This window comes from Chroicocephalus ridibundus, chromosome 1 (assembly GCF_963924245.1).
Source record: "Chroicocephalus ridibundus chromosome 1, bChrRid1.1, whole genome shotgun sequence".
In the NCBI taxonomy this organism is placed as follows: domain Eukaryota; kingdom Metazoa; phylum Chordata; class Aves; order Charadriiformes; family Laridae; genus Chroicocephalus; species Chroicocephalus ridibundus.
In genome coordinates, this window is record NC_086284.1 from 181,975,262 (window position 1) to 181,999,440 (window position 24,179).

General features: G+C 41.1%; 1 protein-coding gene across 2 annotated transcripts; it reads left to right on the top strand.

Moving 5' to 3' along the window:
• The first annotated feature begins 11,589 nt into the window (after positions 1-11,589).
• IFNG (interferon gamma) lies at positions 11,590-23,765 on the top strand. Of its 2 annotated transcripts, none has more exons than XM_063324041.1 (4): positions 11,590-11,717; positions 22,305-22,373; positions 22,738-22,917; positions 23,631-23,765. In XM_063324041.1, the coding sequence occupies exons 1-4, from the start codon at positions 11,652-11,654 to the stop codon at positions 23,754-23,756; spliced, it is 441 nt and encodes a 146-aa protein (XP_063180111.1). In that variant the 5' UTR covers positions 11,590-11,651; the 3' UTR covers positions 23,757-23,765. The 2 variants fall into 2 exon arrangements, with proteins under 2 accessions (XP_063180111.1, XP_063180104.1); XM_063324034.1 differs by lacking the exon at positions 11,590-11,717 and adding an exon at positions 20,219-20,341.
• Positions 23,766-24,179: the final 414 nt, after the last annotated feature.

Sequence of the window (24,179 nt, forward strand, 5' to 3'; positions counted from 1 at the left end):
CAGGTGTGTTGTGTTTTGTTTTGTTTTGTTTTGCTTTGGCTTTTTTTTCCTTTCTTTTTTTCTCCCCTCATGGATGTTCAGAGGTGAAAAAGAAAAAAACTCCAGAAACTGTATACAATGATTGTGTGTGGTTTATTTGTGTCTTCTGCTGTGCTAAGGTGGATACAAGCTCTGTGGCTAAAAATAATTTCACAAAATGAGCACTGCCGCCTGTTTTGCAAAGGGACGCAGAGGTACACAGGCGACACACAAAGAAACTGATGAACTTTGAAATAGGTCTAAGTGGATGAGACAGCTAATTTAAGCAATTTTTCTAATTTTGTATCAAGCCACAAGTAGCACCTTCTTCCCTGGAGACTGGCACGGTGCCTCACGGCAGAGACTTGAGGAAGGGCAAGCCACCATGTTGCGTTCCTGGAGGTCAGTCTGTGGCCATGGTGCATGCCTTCATGCAGTAATGTAAATCGCATTTCCAAAGCAATTAAACACTTCTGAATGAAAGGCAAAATATGGCACCTCCAAAATAAAGGTCTTTTCTTAATAGAGAAATCTTGTGATAAATGACAGATGTCATATACAGACCACTTAGCAACAAATATTGTGTTGTATCTTCACAAAAACATAGCAAAATAATTAATACTAAATATATTTAACTGCTGATTTGAAGAAATGATATGGACAAAAGCTTATTGCCTTTTAAAACTGGAAGAGTAAAGGAAAGCTTTTTAACTTTTCAGATGAGACTCTAGGTGTCACTCTTAGAAAACAAGACTCATGTTGGTCTCAGTTTACTTCTGACTCTTCAGTTGATGGAGAAAGTGTTAGAGCATGTTTCATAAGTAGTTTCCTTGGATGGAAAACAGACAGATATGCAGTTGGATTTGAAGTATTTTTTTTTAAATTCAACTGCCACAAACTTAGAATTGAAATTAAAAATGTGGCAAAGAAAGATGGGCATATAACCAAAGACTAGGGTTATAAATCAGATGTGAATTCAGTCTCTGGTTTTACTACAGACTTCCTACGGAGGTCAGTTGCTCCATTAAGGTTCTGTTCTCCTTTGGCAAATGGAAAAATTGTCTAGCAATTATTTGCCTAAGTTAATTTATCTTTGCTTTGCGTACAGAAATCCACAGAAAGAAATTAATACCAGTGCAGTGTTAATTGTTGTCACTATTGCTTGGCGTGGCATGTCTTATCATGGCCTGTCTTTTGGGAGTAGTGACTCTTATTACATGGAAAAAAGGGTATTTTGAGACTGTTGCTGCAAAGGAAAGGCTGAAAGGTATGTGGCTCTATATGAAAATTGTAACTACCTCATAACTTCTTGAAAAACATTGATCTAGTGGAAAGTGGCATCTGCACATGCAGTTTTGGTGTTATGTAAATAATACAGCAACAGTCAGCAAAGGCAAAAATTTCCATCACAGACAAGCCCCTGTACAAATTTTCTCTATTTTCCCTGAAGTGCTTTTTTCTCTGAAGTGCAAAATGTTCAGAGCAGAGACTATCCCTTAATAAGTAATTTCTGCTATAACCAGAACCATCTACAGCAAATTCCTGATCTCAGCTGGAGCCCTGAGGTGATGTCATAATGTCATCCTTAGCAATCACTGGGGTAGTTTCCCTCAGACAGCATTAGGAGGAAGATAAATTTCCTGAAACATGGGAATAAGAATGAGATTTGGATAATGGAGTAGTTTATATTGGATTTGGCCATTTGGTCACTGTTTCTTCATGCCCTCAACATACACCAAGTTCTAGAGACTGCAAGAGCAGCTTTCTCTCTGCAAAGACACATAGCCAAAGGTGAAATGTATGGACTTCTAGTCTAGTGATTAATAAGATGTTTCCCAAAATAGCCCACGTAGCCACCGAGCCCAGGTACTACTTGAGTCAGCTTCTTCCTCAGCAACCATGGGGCATTTGATAGGAAAGAGCTGTGAAAAGATGCTTGGGCAGCAGTGCCGTTACGGGAACGGAAAGGTTACAGCTGCACTTGCACAGTTGTGTTGTGGTCACCCTGCAGCTTCCCCTATCTCAAGCCAAGCTTCTTTGTATCGTAAATAATGACTGACATGGGGGTACCTGCTCCTGAAAACCAACAGGAGCCGCTGAGCTGTGGGAGACTCACTCTACAGGAGCATGTGTAGAGGATGGTCTCACCTTAATTCAGTTTTCATTTAAAAATAAATATTTAACTTGGTATTCCTCTTCTGTTGGCTCCAGTGGATGAGAGATTAGGAATTACATTGCCTTTACATAGGCAGGCAGTAGGCCTCAGGTCTGCCGGAGGGAAAAGGGAGGTAATGGAAACACAATACCATCAAGTGAAGCTGGAGACTATCATGAAATAACGATGCTGGTGACATATGGCAGGAGTAGGTATGAACGCTAAATTGCAGACGATTATGGATAATGCTTTTTCAGTCCCGTGGATGGGGTTGCAGGTCTGAAAGGCAACAATAGTCATAAAGCCACAGAGTCACAGGGTAAATGAGGCTGTCAGGGGCCTCTGGAAGCCTCTGGCCTGACCTCCTGCTCAAAGCAGGATCCACCAGGAGGCTGGAACAGTCTGCCCGGGGCTTTATCCAGTTGGATCTTGAAAATCTTGGATAGGAGCCATAGAAGGCTGACTTTGAAGGGCCAGTGCATCATTCCTGGAAAGGTTAAAGCATCATGGAGCTGCATGCAGCCATGGTGTGACCATGCAGCCACAGATATGCTGTCCTGTCACCAAACTATGCATGTCACACCTGCGGCCCCCTCATTTGTCTTGGAAAACCCACCTCTGTGACCAGTTGTAGCTAAATCAAATATAGTCCCATGGTAACTGTCAGTTGTCAGTGTATCTGTGAAAAGGGCAGTTGAAGGACAAGGGGCTTTGTTCCCACAGTAAAAAGGTAAACTATGAGCAACTGCCTGGCCACAAAACATTTATGTGAGGTAAATGACAAACTGCAGGTGAGCATCAAGTCCCACAAGAAGAAAGGATAGAATGAATTTTGAAATAAAATTAAGACCGATGAGAAGTTGCAAATGTTTCTTTTTTGGTAAGTTATTTCTGAAGGAGATTGCAGGCCCCTCACCAGTGATGGTGAGACTTTTGGTTTTCATCTGAAATGAACAGAGATGTGCAGACATGGGACCCATACTTGAGCACCCTGCGGGCTAAAGCTGCCATCCTTGCGAGGGCAGGTTAGAAACCAAGGAAAGTGCTCTGACCTCCCCTCAGAGTGGGGCTGGTGGTCATGGAGGGGTCCAAGGCCCTGGGTTGGAAACCAGCCTGCTCCTGTTATTGCTCCTACTCCTCTCCTTGTTGCATGGGCACCTCCAGAGAGGTTTTCCTGGGCTCACGCATGTCTCCCTGCTCCTTGGCCATTGACTCTGGCTGGCCCCAGAGGGCTTCCCCTCCTCGCCCCAGGTCATGGTGCCCTTTTTAGAGATGTGTCAACTCCTGGTGGGGGAAACCAGTTTTCTGGCGCACAGACCTGGCAAAGCAGCAGAAGAACACGCAATGCTAAAATAGTTAAGTAATAACCGCTACCTGATTACCATTCCCTGATTTTTGAATGCTCAGAGATAAAAACCTGAGAAAATCTAAATTTAACGCAGTTTAGTGAGAGAGGGCATGTAAGGAAGAGGGAAACAGAGGAAGCTGGTATGGGAGTGTGGAAGAAGAGTGACGATGGATGAGTAGAGGAGCCTGGGGTGTTCGACTCTCAGCCTTAGACTCAGTGTGTTGCTGTATTTTACACATTAAAAAATCTTTTTAAAGGCAGCAGGGAGCAGAGCTTCCCACAGCTGCAGTTGCAGAGAAAATAATGAAATTCAATTAGAAATTATGAATGAGGTTGTATATTGCTACTAATTTCATTACTGGTGTAAAACCAGTTTCCAGAATAGTCTATAATTGTGACAGTGGTAGGGGTAGGTCTTGCAGTTTTCACATAGTGAGAGGGCAACATAATATTTCTTATGAAAAGGATAAAATTATTTTCCATTAAATAAATCTGAGGGGGCTTCTGGGGAGATTCTTGCCATTTCTGCAGTCCGTTCTGGTTCTGGTAATGCCTGTATTCACTTTGTGCTCTTTTAATTATCTCAGAAATGAGTGCATCAAGGGCAATTCATCCTCACTGAACCACACACAAAAGTTGCTGATAAGTTTGGAGGAAAATCATGTAGTTTGCTTTTTTCAAGCACGTGCTCAGATGCAGCACTCCACGGCACTGAAGCAGTGATAACAAAAGCTGTGCTGTTTTCTGTCCAGACTGGTTGAAATCTGAAAAGGCGGCTCTGCCATGGAAGAAGATCTGCAGGATTCTGTCTAAGGAGCTTCACTGAAGCTGTCAATAATGTTGTCACAGACACCACAGTGGAAGATGAAATTTTTATTTTAGACCAGAGATGCCACTGAGAAAACTCGCTTGGGCCGCACTTGGTGCTTCTGCAGCAGCAGCAAACACAGCCCCTTCCAACGCTCTCTCCAAAATCACTGGCCTGAGAGACAGAAAAATGGAACTTCCCTAGGATGCTACGTGGCCTCAGGGTCAGCAGCTGTGCTACCTGCCTGCTTTGTCCTCGGATCCCATCACCAGCCAAGCTTCTGCAGCAGTCGTGGAGGCGGGTGGTTTGCCATGTCTCCTGATCTAACAAAACCCCAGCTGAACAAGCTGAATGCTGCAAAAATTTTATCTGCAGCTTAATCAGTTAACTGGTGAGCACCAGTGGGCCGATGTCTTCTGGGTGCACAAAATTTAATTTTCCTTTGAGGTGTGTGCCGGTTTGGTTTTTCTTTTTAGTCTTTTAGTCAATTATCATATTTTTTTTCTCTTTAAGGCCTAAAAAAGACCTTTACACACATGACATAATAACAGAGTTTTGAGTTATTAGCATGCAGCACTTGTTACCTTTAACTGATTGGTGCTTTTTCTTCCACTTTCCCCCAGTGCTGCTCCTTTAAGTTGTTTTGGTACTCATCGTGCAACCATGCTTTTGACTGATTGAGCTGATGAGAAGGAAATAACTTCCTTGAAGAAGCAAAGGTGCAGAGAGTGTGTTTTGTTTGCTTGTTTCTCCTAAAGCTTCAATGAGCAGTAGTTAACAGCAAAATACGTTGCAATGGTTTTATCGTTGCAGGTGAAGCTCGGTAGCCCGTGTCCATAGTTAATAAGGCATCATCAATTATTTCCTGTTTTCTCCCTCCCGCTTGAAAGAAGAAGTGGTTTATGCCAGCCCAGCTCATTGTCCCTAACCACGAGAGAAGAACCCACTGACGTCTCCTAGAAAAATTTTGTCATGTCAGTGTAAATGCTTTCTCTGTTCCTGTATAACAATTAGGGAATAAACAGTAGCACTTTCCAAGTGATGAAGAAAGCTCTCAGAGATAAACCACAGGCGCGGTAAATTAGTCACTTGATAAAACTATTTACAATCGAGCCTCCTAGATGTGAGGAAAAACATTTTTTTTGTGAATGAGAAACCACACGCTGTCAGTGGAAAAGGCAGCCTGTTTTTCTACCCGCAGCAGGGGAAAGAGTGTTTCACGTACGCTGCTGCTCTGTGAGGGCTCACAGATGTGAATCCCAAGCTGGTGGGCAACCGCAGCTGGAGAAGGGCAGCCCACGCCAGCCGTCAAGTTGGAGTTTCTCGGGCGGGTACCAGGCATCGCCCCCGCTCCTGGGAGGCTCCCCTGCTCTCCCCTTCCTCCCCTACATGGAGGGGAGCCGCAATGTGGACGGCGATCGGTAGTGGTGACGCTTCTCGGTTTCAGGCTATTTCTCGCGTTGTGGGTCAACTTTGATGTCATCGTGGGAATGGGAGTGGGTTTCTCACTCTACAAAATGTTGTGGGGGTTTTAGAAAAATTTCCCATTCCACTTGAGCAAAGCCAAGGACATTCAAAGTTTGGAGAAAATTGCAGGGTTGCAAATGGCCAAAAAGACGGTGTGCAGCATCGTGTGTAGGGCTGCGATTTGAGTCAGTGGATCGGCCTCTCTGAGACCAGCAACCTGGGCTTGCATGCCCTGGCTCACAAAAAGTCCTGCTGATAACAAAGAATGATTGACGCAAATATCTCACTGTTACGAACCACGCTTAGCTGATAGATATATTCAGCGCAATCTGATTTCAGACCACACAAAGCAAGATCCTGGTGCTTATTCCTCTGTATAGAGAAAAATCAAGTGAATCTTTGGGGGAGGTTTCATAGACGGAAGAGAAGAGGCCACAATGATGTGCTGTGTGGCTGCAGTCTAGTAAAGAGTATTTCCCAGACCTAAAGTCTAGGACAAGTCTTTAGGTGACTGTAAAAAGGCTTAAGGGTTGTTATAAACTGCCTGTGTTGTACTATGGCAAAATGAGTGAATATAGGTGCTCAACTCTTCCATGAATGAGGACTATTGAGAGGAAGCAGAAAGATGTTATAACTTTGCACGTGGTTTCACTATTGGTTTTCTAAGACTGCTCCAACTTTTGGAAACATTGAAATATTGCAAAGGATCTAAAGGAGAGTTATAAGAAAATATGCCTGCTGGTAAAAACAACACATTAATGATATAAGTGCAATCCCATTCATGAGAGGGAAGATAAAAAAATCAACTAGACTGCAGTTCATGTACAGAAGTGGCTTTATAAGGAACACCACAGTTCTCCAGTCAGATGGAAGAAAGCACAACAACTCCTTGGTACTGAAATCAGGAAAACCAGTTTGCCTGGAACTAGCAATAAGACAGCCACTCACCAGACCATCTGATATAAATGATCACTTTTAAGACTGTAAATGGAAACTACAGTTTTTTACAAGTTGCATCCACCAGATACTGAGCTCAGGGGTGTAATGAGATACTTTGAAGAAGTTTTATACCTATGAATCCTTCCCTGTTCTTTTGGGAAGGCTGTTCCAGAATCTCATGCTCTGATAAGTCTTTCTTCTTTTAGTCTAAATTTACCCACGGCCAGTTTATAGCCGTTTCATCCAGTATCAGTTTATTCTGTCAGCTTATGTGACTCACTGGATTTGCTGTTTTCCCACTCCAATGTAGTTCAAATAACAATTGTGTCTTCTCTCAGCCTTTGTTTTTCTGAAGTTGAACAAGCCAAAATCTTCTAGACTTCTTTTATAAAACAGGAGCTCTCTACTTGTTGTCTGGACCATTTGTAGTTTGAACTCATCTATATAGCACAGGCTTAGCCCACAACTGTACACTGATGTTATTCCCTTCTTCCCTCTTCTGGAAATACCTTGCTCGGTTAACTTTCACAGCATCCATTTCCATTGCAACATTGCCTTGATGGTTCCTGTGATGAAAAGTGGCACCATGGGGTTGTTCTCCTCCTCCAAAGGTGCCCTCCCAGCTTCTTCTGACTAAAGCCATACACCTGGACTGGCACTTGCACAGTCACATTTCTCCCTATTTTATTAATTCCATCCTCAAGTAAATCAAGTTCTTCTTGCTTTAGTCTGCCTTTGATTGAACCCAGGCTCTGTTTTATTCTTTCCCCTCCTTGTCTTTAATGGTTGATTATTTCATAATTTTTTCTAAAACCTTGCACACCACTCTTGTCAGGTAACATGTCTCTTTCTGCCTTGCTTGCTATTTCTCCCTTTCTTAATGACAGCTATTGCACTTGCTATTCTCCAATCTGAAAACACTACCACTAATTTGATAGATTGATTAAAGTTTCTCCCTACGGCAACTGCATATTTATGTGCCCATTTGTTTGGTTTGTTTCCTTGATGGGAGAACCTTTATCTCTACCTTCTCACTTCTGGTTTTGCCTTAGAGGAGATAATTTCCATTCCTGTTGCTATCAGTCATCTTTGCTTCCATGTTCTGTGTCAGCATCTCTCAAAATCATCTTGCTCACCTACTACATTCACCAATGCCTCTTAATGTCCCCATCCATATTAAAAATTGAGATGAATTGTCTGTTTAATTTTTTGGCTACAATGTATACAATCATCCATCCCAGTCTTAACCTATGCCAGCCTCACTTCTTTCCTTGTGCTCCTCTTGTTTACATGATGCTGACATGATTTGTTGTTTTTCTACATCTGTTTTTATGTGGACTGATTTAGTGTGAATTTTGGATGTTTTTTGCACCCCTTTTTGACATTCAAGATGCAGTTATCACTGCTGATCAGTCCTTCTTTCTGCCCCTCAGAGCCCTGCTATGTTCCTGCTATTCTTGAGGAGGTGGTTGGGTTGGCTGCTCTCATCACAATAGGGTCACAGAAAAGCCCAGATTGAAAGGGAGCCCTGGAGATACCTGGTCCAACCTTCTGCTATAAGTGGGGCCTTGGGTTAAGTTATGTGGGGCCTTGTCAAGCACAGTGTTGAACATTTAAAGGTAGGTTCTGCCACTTCTTTGGGCAACCTACTCTGATGTTTAATTTGTCTGAGGCTGAAGATTCCCCTGAAGCAACTTGAGCCTGTTGCACCTTGTCCTTTCACCATGCATCTGTGTGAAAAGACTACCTCCTTCTTCTCTGTAACTACTTTTTGGGTAGTGGAAGACTGTGGTTAGATACCTCTGAACCTTCTCACCTTGTGGCTGGACAAACTCAATTCCTTCATTCTTTCTTCATAAGTAGAGGTCTCCAATCCTCTAATCATATCGGAGGCCATTGTATGAACCTTCTCCTGTTTTTCAGTGTCTCTTGAGCTGGGGGAATCAAAGCTGGATTTACTATATTGAGTGTGGCCTGACAAGTGGCAAGCAGAGAGGACATCCCAGGACCTGCTGGCTGTAGGTTTGCTGATGCAGCCCAGGATACAGTTGGCCTTTGCTGCTGCAAAGAAGAAATCCACTTACTTTCAGCTGTCCACCAGCACTTCCAGGTCCTCTTCAGCAGACCTACACTGCTGTCTGTCATATTTTTCTTCTTTAATTTTGAGGCAAATTCTAAATAATTCTGCACTTTTGAGTTGCAGAAACTCCAATCTTGCTTCATGTTTACTTTTACCTTCAGACCCAGTGCTTAGTTTCTCTAACTTCTCAAAATGCTTCTTTTTGAAGTTATCATTGTTTAACTGAAAAAGTCGTAACTCATGTAACAACATCCAGTCTTATGCAGAGAATTAACATCTACCATAATGATACATTTCCCAGTAGTACTTACCTTCTCAGTCATACTGTATTTTATGATATTTTATCTTTATCCAACCAGGGGATTGGATGGCACACAGTTTATATGAGTCCAGAGGAATGTGTTTTACTATGATATTTTACCCAGCCCCATTTTGTTTCCCCCAAGATATGCCTTCAGACATTTTGACAATTTTGACTATTGATTCCTTCTGTGACATACAAAATTTCTTCGTCACCCCTTCTTTTCCTAAACTTTGTTGTCTGTGCTCTAGGCATGTCTGATACTTCACTATTTAATTTTTATTATTTCTGCAGCACTTCTGGAGTTACTCTAAGACCTACAGACTTCCTAAGCCTGTGAGTATCAACAAAGCAAACTTGTGATTCAAGGTGACTTGGAAAACGATGTGAATCCATTTCTACTTCAGCTAATCAACACTTCATTATCGCTGACTCCTTGACATAAAGTTCCTGCAAAACTTTCCTTGAAAGGAGAGGAGGAACTCATGCATCCCACCACAGCCTCTTTTGAGTGTAATTCAAGATGCAACGCCAGAAATTAAAGGGTTTTTTTAAGTAGTTTTCCATGTGTGCCCAGGTATGAGAAGATTCCTGAATACTTTTAAATATTTAACTGCTTCTTCCACAAATATTTATCTGCCTACTTGTGCCTGATTATTCTGGTTCAGGGCCTAGTACAAACAACATTTTAATTTCCTGCTTTCTTTTGCTTAGACCATTCAACCTTGGTCCTTAAACTTTTCAAATAAGATCTCAGAAATTGTTACAAGATACCTTGTGCCTTCATTAGCAAAAGGAGCAGTGCTATAGGAGCATATTTGTAAGTTAAAAGAACTGGCATTGAGGACCCAGCCTCCACACTACATTTGTTTTGAGTTTATTTTGAACTAGCTCTAGTCTGGTCCTGTGGCCTGAACTCCTCTTAACAATTGGAGAATATCAAGTGAATTTCTGAAAACATCTTCCACTTTTATTTTATCTGAAAGGAACCCTTTTTTTACAGGCTCCAAGACACGTCCCAAGTGCAACCCAAAGTACAGTGAGTGGGGATGATCAGGAGACTGCTTTTAAATTCCCATGCATAGAACAAATGGCACACTAATGTAGAAGATCTCACTAATATGCTACTTTACTTTATATGGGAGGGAAAAAAATTATTAGCTAATCTAAAATTTCTTTGGGTATTATTTTAGCAACTCTAGAACCAGAATTGCTGGTTTTACCAAAGAAAAATCTCTTATGAAAATGGGAGAGCATTTCAAGTGTGCTGATGGAAACCAGAGTTGGTGTGCCTGAACTCTGAGCCCTTTGCAGTTGAAATTCAGCTTGTGTATCTAGAGATAGTACTACACAGCTAAAGCCTGGTGTGTCACAGCTCCTCTGCTACTGCTATCCACACTAGCTAGATTAAAATAAAACAACCCTAGATATGGTAGCACATGCTACAGCTTCTCCTTCAACTTTGCTGCACAGATATGCACAGGATAGGCTGATGTGGCAAACCAGAGGTATTGAAGAAGGATGAAGTAAGAGTCCAGAGCGCTATACACTTTAATATGAAACAATAAGATTAGTGTAAGTGGGAGGGTAATGCTCCTTTCATAACTTTTTCATAAGTTTTGGAAGTTTGTCATAACTGCCATATAGACTTTCCTAGATATTAACTAACTCTTGAGTAATTGATGAATATGCTTTCACAACAATCAAATAGTTCAGTTAGGAAAGCTGTTCTCTTCCTTACAGTAAAGAATTCATATAGACACTTTAAAATATCAACATGTCGTCCATGATTAGAAGAACAATCTTGCTGTTGTTCAGCTGCCAATTTTAATGAAAGTGGCAGGGGCTAAATTAGCTGTGAGAGCTGACTGCCTCAAATTTGAATCAAATTGCTGACTCTGTTCAAAAGTTACTGACGAGGAAGGAACTGACAGCTAGAGAAACTGCATAAGTTTCGCTTCCTTAGGAAAAAAGATTAGCAAGCCAAGCTGCCATGGTACTTACGTTTTGGTTACTTTAAAGCATACTACTTGAGATTGTATTTTGTTCTTCTCCAACATTTGTTTGGGTTTTTTTTTGTCTTTTCAGAAACTTGATTGATGTTAGTATGGGGGCAGAGACTCTTTAGCCTCTTCAAAAAAATGCAACACAAACAAAGTTCTGTCATTTCTTGGTCTTTTAAGTATTTATTGTTAACTAATTAAATCTTTACATCACCTAAAGCTGACTAAAGGGTGTCCATTCAGAGCACTTCATAGTTGTTGGTCCAGACCTTTGCAAAAAGAAGATATGTGACTTTAAAATAAAGTGCATCTATACTCGACCTGCAGTAGCTCTTCTATAGACAGCCTTATTTCCTGTAGAGATGAAGAGGAAATGTACTTAGGGTGTGAAGCATTTCTTCAGATTTTTAACTACTCAAAAGGAAAGGTCTTGCATATTTTTCCTTTCACTTTAAATTCTGAATCTAACTGGAGAGTCTTTGCAGCAAATTGGCCTCAAGAAGTCCAGTTCTAAGTAAAATGTCATCTGTGGATGGATTGCTTGTACGCCTGGTTTTCTGGTGTGCTCCTAAGTGTTCTGGAGGCAGGACAGAAACAGGTAGGACCAAATCTGCATACTGGTTTACTTTTTTTTCTGTGAGTAAGGATGACTGGTTTGCTTAGTCACACAGTTATGAATGGCACTAAAGAGAATGGCGGGCAAGGGGAATCCCCACCAAACTGCCTCCTGGATTGGTTTAGAAGAAAGGATTCCATCGTGCAGCAGAGTGCTGCTAGGAAACCTCCTGTGGATGTTTCCAAATGGTTATGACAAAAAATGCCCACTCTGTAGGTTGGTTTGAAACACTTCATGGATATGTTTGAAATAGATCATTGAATTAGCCTCCAACATATGCCCACACCTACACACTTATGTTTGCATGTACATACCTGATATTTAACTATTATAAATTGTGTAAAGAATAACATGAAAATGATCAGATTTTCACCCCAAATGCTCACATTTCAACTTAGAGTATTCAGTAAGAAATTAAAGCATTTCAGGATTGCTTTCACTAGTGTTTTCCTGCAAATTTAAATATGAGTATTCATTTCCAACAATAAATGTGTCTGTACGAGAAAGGTATTTAAACTGTGAAAACAAATGCAACTGTACAATGAAAACTTGAATGACCAAAAACCTCCAACGCAAATAAAAGCTCACAATGCAGAAAATCAACATAAGGAGAAGCAATGAATCACAAAACCCAACACGTGGAGAAAATTCGGTAAACATAATGGAAGGAAGATGAGTGGGGCTGGCTCACCGACAGGTTGAAAGACTGAAAAGTACCATTTGGATATAGTATTGAGAATGTATGGAAAGAATTGTGTTGACCGGGGTGTGTATGGGGGATGGGGTGGAGTGGGCTATGATTTCCAATGTTATCAATCCGCAGCGAATTTCCAGCAGAGTCTGTGCAGTTTCAGGAGGTTGCAAGCTGGCCTCTGACCGAGGTCAATGGAGATCACTAACTGGATTCACCCAGTACATACAGAAACTAACAGCCGATCCCAGACAAGCATCCTTTGGTCTTCTCTCTTTCAAAATAACATGGTCTTTTTCAAAAGGTGCAGATACCTGGATGCAGAAGTTCAGACGTCATTTTGGCTTTTTTTGAAGATGGATCTGACCCTATGAAAATGAAACTGATTAGCAGACTGTGAAAATACCAGAGGTCTCTGCATGGAGAGTTAATGTATAGAGGAAAACCTACTCTCATGTACTGGGAGTCGGGAAAAGACCCTGTGAGCAAAACAAGTGATGTTTTTTCTACCTAATAATGTACAGCAAAGGTAGACATATGCATATATACTCACAGGAAACAGCAGAAAGTCAGCACGGCAGAACAGTCAGCCCAAATTACAGTGGAATTGTTTTCTTAATGAATTAATTCTCTTAAAGTGAATTCAAATGTTACCTTATAAAAAATGGAAATCCTTGTGGAAAAGGTTATGGAAATACTAGCATGCTGGTGTTATGAAAAACAGGACTATTAGGGAAGGATTAGAAAACCCTGGAAGATCACTTTGGGGAGAACTATTTTACTAAAATATATCTTGTTTTGTAGAAGACTTTACACCCACTAAGGCACAAAGTCCCTTATCTGAAGTCAATATGTTGTATTGATAGGACTAGATTGATAAAAATGCCTGGTTAACGTTGAAAATCAGCAATATGAATGTTGTAGGTGCTGCTAGCGCCTACAAAGCCAAGGCAGAAGTATTTTAAAGGTATTTAGGAAGAACCTTGAAACAATTACGTTTCAATAATATTTTTTTCTATTTGCCTTATTACGCTTTTAGAAGTTCTTGTTTTCAATCTTTTCCCTGCAACCATGATGATTAAACAGTGATTAGAAAGAAATCCCAACCCCAAAACTCTAAAATAAACCCTGAGATTCATGAAATCACTTAAGACAAGCAGCTGGGAATTTAAGGGAGAAAAATACTGTAAGATTCATGATATAATGCTCAGAACCTGCAGTACCTCCAAAGGATATTATGGTGTTGAAAATAGAAATTTTTCAAGAGTAAGTGTTTTATTCTTCTTGGAAGAATGAAGAAAAGCTGATGAAAATGAAAGGTTTTATGTGGAAATACCCGTAGACACTCTGTGGTTATAGCACAGGAGGTATTTTATGCAACATCAGCCATACTTTGGGCTGCTGTTGTGCCCACAGTTGTGCTGCTTTTCCGTTGTTATGGGCTTAAACTAAAATTGAATAAGATTTGGAATTTTATTCTATTTTATGGATAATAGATTTTAATCAGGAGCTGAACACATGAAAAGACTCCAAGCAATAGAAGCATAGAGTAAAACTACACACTATGTTTGTCCATCACTGTCTTCTACCATGCCATCATTGTTTTCTATAATTTTCTATAAGAAAAATAGCATTTTAGAATTGCACCTGCTTTTCTTATGGTTAGCTCCAACTGGTAGCTTGTAGTTTCTTAATTGTTCATTCATGCAGACTGGAAAACCATTTTGTACCAACCTGAAATATGGCACAAGAAACAAGGAGGACCCTTTGGTCTTCATTGCATATTGCTGTCCATGCACAATCAGCAATAAGAAAATACATGTTATAGGTCCCTCTTTCCAATCTCAGAATTCCTCATACACATCAGTTCAACAGTCTTTCAAGGAAAGGGAAGGGACACAGCATTATGCTCATTTTTATAAACAGGGACATTAACTGCTGTTAATGAGGACAAATATTCTGAGAAAAATATTTGTTATCATCTCCATATGCTCCAGAAAATTATTTTAATTCCTGACTATTCATATTATGCTATTACTGGAGTCTCTAGACAGTACAGAGCTGACAGTCATACTGTTAGGAGCGGTCAAAAAGCCCACAACAGTGTGTGAGAAAGGTCAGCCCGGAACAGCCACTCACAGCTATCCTCTTCTTCCCGGGCAAGGCAAAAGCTTAAAGGGTAGAGGAGACCTCAGACCATGAGGAGGGAACTATTTCCTCTTACTACCTCAGAAAGTAATAATTAATGTTTTGTGGGGAAAGCTTTTCCCAACCTATAAACTTTTTTCCATCCTGCATGGGGTTACCAAATTGAAATTCTGAAGGGAAGTAGGAAACAGATGCCTTGTGTCAGTCGAGGCAATATGATTTTAATAATTTTGAACTTACACGCTAATCACTTAAAGGTGTTCCCATCAGCTCATTATCTATGAGGAAAACTATCTCTCCCAGTATCTAACCACACAGGTGTTAGTTTCCTGTTCATTCCCTTTCTTTGGAAGCCTTGGCAGCTAATATGTGTGAGAAATTTTGTGAGTGGAAAGAGGGATCAATAAGATACATTTTCCCATTGCTGATTTCGTACAGACAAGAGTACGTAATGGAGGCCAAAGGAGGCCTTGTGTCATGTTTCAGATGGTACAACCTGGTTTTCCACTTCTCTCAAACAGCAGCATTTCCAAAAAGGACTTGGAACGGGCAGGGTAGAATATTTTTTTTAGAAAAATAACAAACCAGTTCATTTTGAGAATTTCAGAACTTCCTCCTGCCCCAAATTTTTTTTCTTAAGAAACAAAGTAGCTGTCTTGTGCTAGCATTATCCCTAACCATCATTGGAAACACCCTCTAAATCACAGAGATCTGATGGTCCCCAGAAGTAGACAGCTACGTCCTCCACTATAAGAAGCACTAATGAAACATACCCATATCTGTAGGAGAGTTGTGGGTTTTTGTGTAGAAGGGAAAAATGTTAGTCTTACAACGTGCTCGTAAGGGTCAGTTGCAAAGTCACAAAGCCTGATTATCAAGACATATACTTTGCAGATACTGGTAACGTGAATAACAATATTTAGTAATTACGTAGCACTGGTACAAGGTGAATGGAAACTTTAATCACTTAAACCCCTTACCCCCCTGAGCACTGTGAAGGCGGAACTGAAGGAATTATTCTGCTGCTTTATAGGAAAGGGAGGCAAAGAGCTGAAGTGTGATGTAAAGTCAGAATTACAACTCAGAGAGGGTTTTCCAGCCCTGAGCTGCTTTCCTTGCACAGTGGTAATAGAGAAAGCCACCGAGTTTTACAGAAACGAAAGCCTGGCAGAGATCTGCTGGGCTGGTAAAGGCAGTTCCTTGCTAACCACTCAGCCAGCATGCTGAGGATTATGCATAAAACAAAAAATGAAAGGAAAAAACCTTTAATCAGTGGTCATAGTGAAATTTGACATGACTTTGCAAGGACATCATTGGGTAGTTAGTGTAAGGTGGTGTATGAACAGAAGGGTGTGAAACCTCTGCTTTGCATGAAGAGTCAGATGACTTCCAGGCAGAAAAATGAAAAAAATGCCTTGGTTTCATTTCCTACTGCGTTTGGAACAGATGACAGTCCAGCTGTGACTATGGAGGCACACAGAAGGACTACTCCAATTCTGTGCGGCACAGGATTTCTCAATGCTATTCTGGCATCTCTTTCAGTTTGATTAGGACTTTGCTCAGGCTAAGGGCTGGTGTTAGTGCTGACTGTTCAGTGCCCTCCAGTATGCACTGAAGAGATATCTACTAAGGAACACGGATAAAAAATTGGATACTCTTAGGCCCTGGCTTCTGTCTAGTAAAGAGGAGATATTTGCAGGATATCCCCTATTTTGTTTGTAACCGTGTTGATGCTCAGGGAAGGCAGTGCAGAAGAGCCATCTGAACTTGAGCCTTCGTTACAACCTGACTGTTGATTGCTCTTGGGTAACAAGACAATGGTGATCCGTTTAATCGCTTTTGGGTGGAATGGGAAGCAGACAGGGCTGGGAGGGGCGCAGGACCCCTAACACTCAAGACCCTCACACTCTGACCATCTGTTGTAGGCTGTTGCCTAGTTTCAAATTATTTGGAGAGAAATTATGTTGTGTGTCACTAGAAGAAAACATCACGGGGAAGAGAACTCTCCACCTGGAGTACTGTGTCCAGCTATGGAGCCCTCAGCACAGGAAAGGCATGGGCCTGTTGGAGCAGGTCCAGAGGAGGGCCATGAAAATGGTCGGAGGAATGGAGCACCTCTCCTATGAGGACAGGCTGAGAGATTTGGGGTTGTTCAGCCTGGAGAAGAGAAGGCTCCGGGGAGATCCTATAGCAGCCTTCCAGTACTTAAAGGAGGCCTACAGGAAAGATGGGGACAAACTTTTTAGCAGGGCCTGTTGCGATAGGACAAGGGGTAATGGCTTTAAACTAAACCAGGGAAGATTCAGACTAGATATAAGGCAGAAATTTGTTACAATGACGGTGGTGAAACACTGGAACAGGTTGCCCAGGGAGGTGGTAGATGCCCCATCCCTGGAAACATTCAAGGTCAGGTTGGACGGGGCTCTGAGCAACCTGACCTAGTTGAAGATGTCCCAGCTTATTGCAGGGGAGGTTGGACTAGATGACCTTTAAAGGTCCCTTACAACCCAAACTATTCTATGATTCTATGATTATGAGTTGAGCATGGTGCCATTTATTCAAATGTAAAGCATTTAGAAATGTGATCCTATATTTATGTATTAGAAATATAGGATTTTCTGTCCTGTCACCAGCTGACGATTTATCACAGAACACTCAACCGTTTGTGTGAGAATTTGAATGTGGTGATGAGTAGAAGGCCTGAATCTAGCCTCCACAGGCAGGAAAGGAGACCTGTAAGTCAGACCTGCAAGTCAGACCTGCACTCAGAAGATAGCATGACAGAGCCGGACACCATGGCTTTCTTCTTCTTTGGTCTTTGCTTAATTTCTTATGTCAGTTTATGATATAATACTTGCAGTGATGCTTAGGAAGCAAATGACCACGATGGGACTGAGAGACCCTGTTTGTGTTCCTAGATTTGTCTTTCCTAGATGCTGAATGATCATGAATTATCCAATTGCACTGTGCTTCCATTTTCTTATCTACAAAATTAGATGCCTGACAGAGGCCCTCTCTGAAAGGTGAGGAGTTCTAGTGATAAAATTAGCCATTTAAACCCCCAAAACTTTAACCAGTATCTACAAAATGTGAGTTGGAAAAATCTTTTCTTTCTGATATTTCATCCTCCTGTTATTCTTAAAAGTTTAGTAGAAAGTTTCTGTTCAGTAACGGGAGACCAAAGGGAGGTCACCTGAGAGGTGCAGCTGGCTGCGGATGAGCTGCATGTCTGACAGGTTTAACAAGGCAGTCTAACCCAGCGCAGTCACTCTGGGTGGATGGCTCTCTGCAGAGGAGGGCAGTGTTACTGACTTAATCTTTCAACTCCTGGAAGTACATCTTTGGTCTGGCTGGGTAATTACAGCAATTAGTTGTGTTCAGTTGTGTTGTGATTTGTCCTCAACATGTTAAGAAGACTGAGCTGTTTTAGTAAAGAATCTCCGCCAAACTTCTTACTTGCAGCTCTTCTTTGCACATTCACTAGCAATTCAACAGAAAAGCACTGCTCAAATTAGGACCTGTAATGGCAAAAATCAGGCTTGATGACCCAGCCCTTCTTCCAGTTGTGTATTTCTGACAGCAAAAAGAGTGCCACATGTAACAGGAATCGTTTTCCTTCTGCCACTTGACATCTCCCTTCCAACACTTTGCCAAAGAATTGCTCCATAAGCTCTTGGCTAGTTGACGTGCCTCAGCATGTCTCCCATCTTGTAAAATATGCTTGGTTTTCCTGTATGTATAAAACTACATTTAGCTGTGCCACAACATGCCATTTGACTGTGCTTGCCTTGCAAAGCAATCCAGATGTTTCAACACCACCAATAGGTTTGTTCATTGTGCCGACATTTGTGAATCTACTTCGAATTGTGAGTCAACTTTGAATCTCGTTGGGATCTCCACTTTGTCACCATCCCTGAAAATATTTAAAAGACAGGTAGATGTGATGCCATGGGCAGATAAGATGACTTTGCACTTTATTACAGTGCTTTGAAGCATCCTTGAATAGCATTATCGCCTCACCTCTATGCCAACATTTCCGGCAATTAAGTTATTGCTTGTTCAGTTGTAATATCCTAAAATAAAACACAGGTGGGCATTGCATAGTGCTACTACCCCAAGCAGATTACAATTTTTGTGCAGTACTGCACCTGTTGCAATATGCGTGCTGTGTCTGCACTGCTATTCCCAGGGAGTTTTAGCATGTGGCTTTGGGGCCTGTGATTGCTGGTGAAATTCAGTTCTTGTCTGTGCAAAATGGCAATTCTGTTTGCAATGGTAGTAGTAGCCTAGACCTATTCCATATACGGAGGTCCTCCTTCAAGCTGCAGATGAAAACCTGTTGATGGAGTTAGTGGTCGTTTGCTGAGATAGGAGGCACTGCTGGGGAGGGGACCAGTTTCTTGCAAAGAACATTCAAAGAGCCATTTGGGACTGTGGTGGAGAGCTCAAACCATACCTATCTGTTTCTGATGAGCTACAGACATCCTCCACTGCAGCATGTGTGAACAGAGCCCACATGTGAGACTTCTTCCTGATCCTCTCTCTTTTCTTTTTCCCTGTAGGCTCCTTCTTTCTTTCCCTTGTGGGCTCCTGCCTACCCTGCATTCATATACTACAGCTTAAAATTTCTCTGGTTTCTTCTTAAGACTCTTCACAGTAAGTTGTTTTACCATGATATCCATCAAAGTAGAGTTCTGTTTCTATACAAAAACCTTTTCCCCAACTATCCTCAATACAGTTGTTTCCAGGGTCTATATGCACTTGGAGACCAGCCTGTCTGTCTTCTTCAGCTGGGCTTTTTTTCATCCATATTTTTCTTTTTTCATGTTCTATATGCATAAGTGCAAATGAATGGGCAGGTGGGAAACTTCAATTATTGCCAAGCTGAAATGAGCGTCTTAAGTACCAAATACTCTGCTCTTGCAGATAGTAGACAACCATAGAGGAATTTAATATAATGCAGCATTGCATCCATGCTGGAACCTCATTTCCCGTGAGTCTATTTCGAATCCGCAGGTGAAGAATGAGAAAGCAGCAAAAATGCACTTCAGACTATGGAAAGAATGCAAATAGTGTTTCATGAAAGGACAGCAATAGGGAGAACATTTACATCTCTAAGTGACTCTGAAGAATGCCATGGTAATCTCAGTGGTTACTTTAAAAGAATACCAGAAATGAGCTGACTGTTATACTGACCCCTTAACCACACGGTGTGATTTTTTTCAGATAGCTTGTAAGAATAGGCTTGAGCCACAATGCATACTCCTTAATCAGTGTCATAATTTCCCCCTTTTCCCCAACCACGTGTAAAAGAAACTTCAGAATCTGCCACGTAAATGTTACCCATTGACGAACCACTGAAAATTTTTCCAGGACCAAGCTTTAAGAAAGATGCTTTCGAGGGATTCCCTCGATTAGCCAAAAACGAAGAGTTCTTATCTAACACTATCTTGGCTAAATATACACAGCCTGCGATGACGAAATAAAAAATTTCAAGACCAGGTATAAATACCACTGACAAGCAGATGAAGTTCATTCGTCTGCTTTCTTCTAATAGAAGATTTAACTATTAGAAGTTGAAGTTCACCGCTCTTAGAACTGACATCTCCCATCTGAGCATTTTAACTGAGCCATCACCAAGAAAATGACTTGCCAGACCTACAGCTTCTTTGTTCTGTCTGTCGTCATGATTTATTTCGGACGTTTTGGAAATAGCTCATTTCTTGCTCAACTTCAAAATGATATAGACCAACTGAAAGCTGACTTTGTAAGTATGGTCTTCTACTGCATTTCTCTTCTCCTTCTGCTTGTACTTTAGCTATTGTCCAGACTTAAGCACAGCTTGACATACTCAATGTGTACCAATAGAGGGTAACCATGGAACAAAGTTTTTGGCTATAACTTTTTTAAAACAAGAATGTGGATGATTTCTTTGGTTTTTTCTAATCTCTTTCACTAACATGATTCAGTTTTTCAATAGTCATAGGTTAATGTAATAATTGACATTTATTTCATGGGCACTTTTCCTTTCACAAGAGCTTCTCCTAGCTCCATTCAGCCTTTGATTACATGGAATGTTTTATAACAAGAAATATTAATGCAATTTATGATGAATGAATGAATCTTGGTTCAGTTCTATTCCGATACAATTTACTTACGCTTTTTTGGTTTCAGGTTAGTAATGTTAATGGGGGATTTAGTAGCAATATAAACAAAAATGGAGAAAAAATTTTGTTCTAACAAATGCATCTGGTACTTATTATTTAGCAATAGTGTGCTGCCCAAAGATGGTTCCTACTGCTTATTCTTTTTCACCCTTCAGCCATTCTGCTTCCACGTCTGTGACTATGATCCAGCATGTGAATGTTATCTGGCATGATATCACTTCTTTTCATACAGAATTTTCGTAAATCCCAAACTGTAATGTTAATTCATCTACCTTCATCTAGGAGGCATTAAAGTACCTCACAGTTGACTTCAGCTGGGGTTAGTCATAGAGATAACAGATCCACAATAGAATAACTTCTAATTAACAGCTTTTATTCTAAATATATTTTTGTTTTTTCCTTAAATGCATGAAAACAACTGCAAAAGCCTGCTCCAATTTCCAGCTCTGATTTTGTTAGAATTTTGTGCATATGAAGGTTGAAATTTAATAGTCAAAGAATCACCTTAGAGTATCACACAAAGAAGCCTAGTGTGCTACTTCAGTGTTTACAAATTGCAAGGAAACCGGATGTAAAATTGGCCTTATATCTTAAATTTGTCATTAGCATAGATCAGAGAGGTTCTCACTAGAATATAAGTAACTCTGCCGGAGAGATCCTGAACTGTGGTGAGCTTCTTGCACTGACATTAAAAACTCCGGTCCACGGCAGGTGCTCCCAACCTTTAAGAAGAAGAGCAAAACAAGACCGGGCAATGTGCTCAGCATGGGGAGCCAATCAGCCTACCAGGTTTCTGTCAGCCTTTGCACTCACTGTATTTAAATTACTGAGCAGACAAAAAAGGAAATAGTGACTGTTGTATACAAAAAAGAAGAGAAAAAAAAAAAAAGACACACACAGAAGAGGAAATGATTCAGTTTACCTCTCCTTGGTTGGAGAATTATATTGCTCTTTGTTTCCTAGAATCTACCACAGTGCGTGGCTAACAACTCATGGTTAAAGTCTGTCCCTGCAAGCCTCAGTAGTGCACTACCCCTGTATATCCCCACTCCTGACTGTGTGCTACTGAGCTATTCTCCAGTTCTGTAGTTTTATAGTAAAGTGGATTTGTTCTTGTTCCATATGCGATTTTAGTAAGACTGGATAAATTCAAGGCTACAGACTGCATACTGGCGGACTTCGGCTTACCAGAAAACATGCCAAGATCATATCTGACAATTTGCTAGCCAGCCGCCGTGCTTATGGAGTTTAATTTTCAGCTGCCAATAGCAAAAGTCGCAAGGAGCATTTGGTAAAATAGATGGTGCTAAATGTCTCTCTTCAGATGAGTTATAGCAGGAGAAGGCATTGAAAAGCAGACTAAATGCCATTTCTGGTACTAGGCAGTCATCCAATCCGATTTGGCGCTTAGTGAAGTGAAAGCGTTGTAATAGCTTCACTGTAGTAGACAGGGGTGCAAAAATCACGTCTCTCTGGTTTTTACTGCTCATGTGAACAGAGAATGCAAATTTGCCTTGTGATAAGTATTGTTTGTATAACAGATATGTTTATTCTTTGTTGCAGAACTCCAGTCATTCAGATGTAGCTGATGGTGGACCTATTTTCACAGAGAAACTCTCGAACTGGACAGAGGTGAGTCAGAACCAGATATGACAAAGCATCTCAGGTGCTTTGCGGGGCACTTCTGGTACAAAGCAGCTCCCAGGGCCAGCGTAACCAGCTGGGGTAGAACAAACACGAGCACAGGCTGCTTCGGTAGCTTGGAAATGAGAAAACAATCCTCATAAAAATACTTCCCATAAGGGCCAAGGTGCTTTACACTGCACCATGAACAGATCCTGAGGTACAGCCAAGCCCGGGAGAGGAGCTGCAGTAGCTTCTTTATCACTCTGTTTCAAATGGCAGTGAGAACGCCTGCATGCAGTGTTTTAGCTTCGTTCATCTTCTTGCTGATGGGCCCTTATGGACTTTTCTTACTGACTGTATTTTTCAACAGAGAAATGAAAAAAGGATCATCCTGAGCCAGATTATTTCCATGTACTTGGAAATGTTTGAAAACATTGACAAGTCAAAGGCGCACGTCAGGCACATAGCCGAGGAGCTCCATACTCTGAAAAACAGCCTTCCTGACAGCTCCAAGAAAGTAAAAGACCTCATGGACATAGCAAAACTTCAGGTAAGGCTCTTCCTCTGCCTCCAAGGCTTATGACACTATATTTTCCATTTGAGATTTGAGTGTGACTCAAGACAATAATGGTTCAGTAACCCATCTGGTAAGCCCCGTCTGGCTCACTTCACACTGGAAAACCTAATGTTTCCAGCTGCAGGGGCTGCTGCGGGTCTGTGGTGTGGGGTGTTAACGCGGGGGCTGCCTTCCCCGGCTCTTGCCGACGTCTGGCACAGAGGTGCTGGCAGCGCGGCTGCATCGTCTGCCCACCAGAACTGCCACTGACACAGCAGTTTGTGGTTTAGAAATTGGGTGGGAAAGTTGTGCCCGCTACAGCATGCCTCCACAGGCTTTGGAGGCACTTGGCTTATCAAGTGAGTGCCAATGGCACGAACCATCAACCTCGGCAGAAGTCCAGAGCCAATACCCCAGTGTAGTTAGCTGCTTGTGAGTAACTCCTATATCATTGCAGTAACTGTAGAGTAGCTCTGTTTCACCGAATATGGCTGTCTGTGGCATGTTGCAAGGCAGCATAGAAAGCGGAAAACAAAAAATCTGTGACAAAGTAGCTCTTTTTTGTAGGAATTAAGTAGTAGAGTAAATGGAAACTGCAGATGTCCATCTGGTTTACCCTGGTAGCAGTGTAGCCTGTAGGACGATGATCTGTAAATAATTATAGCTCTGGCATGACCTTCATTCTGTTTGTTTCTCACTTATAACAGATGACTGACTTGAAAATTCAACGTAAAGCTGTGAATGAGCTGTTCATTGTCTTACAAAAACTGGTGGAGACTTCAACTTCTCACAAAAGGAAAAGGAGCCAGTCTCAGTGGAGGTGCAGATGCTAATGACATCATATGCCCTTTAGTTCTGAGTTATTGTGCAAATTTTGTTATGATGAACATTTTTTTTTATTTCAGTCTTTTTATTGAGTTTTTATACATTTATTTATTAATATTTAAGTATTTTAAAGAATTATTTATAAAGAAACACCGATCAAAGTATTTATACCTCCTACTAATATATAAGAAATGACTTTGTCTTAAAATCCTGTCTATCTGTTTTATGTTTGTTGACCTGAAAATACAGAATGAGGCAACGTTTACCCAGTTTCCATATGGAAATCCTGAAATGACATGATATGATACTCAGCTTTCCATCTGGTGCTGTCTTGAGCAGGCATGTTGTAAGATTAGTCTCATCATTCATCTGTTTGTCATGGAGATGCAAGCAGCAATATGAGGAAGTTTCTGTACTCATAAAAACATATT

Coding starts and splice junctions, on each gene's coding strand:
- IFNG (XM_063324034.1), top strand. CDS start 20,219: ATGACTTGCCAGACCTACAGCTTCTTTGTTCTGTCTGTCGTCATGATT. Junction 20,342..22,304: donor ACCAACTGAAAGCTGACTTT/GTAAGTATGGTC, acceptor TCTTTGTTGCAG/AACTCCAGTCATTCAGATGT. Junction 22,374..22,737: donor AACTCTCGAACTGGACAGAG/GTGAGTCAGAAC, acceptor ATTTTTCAACAG/AGAAATGAAAAAAGGATCAT.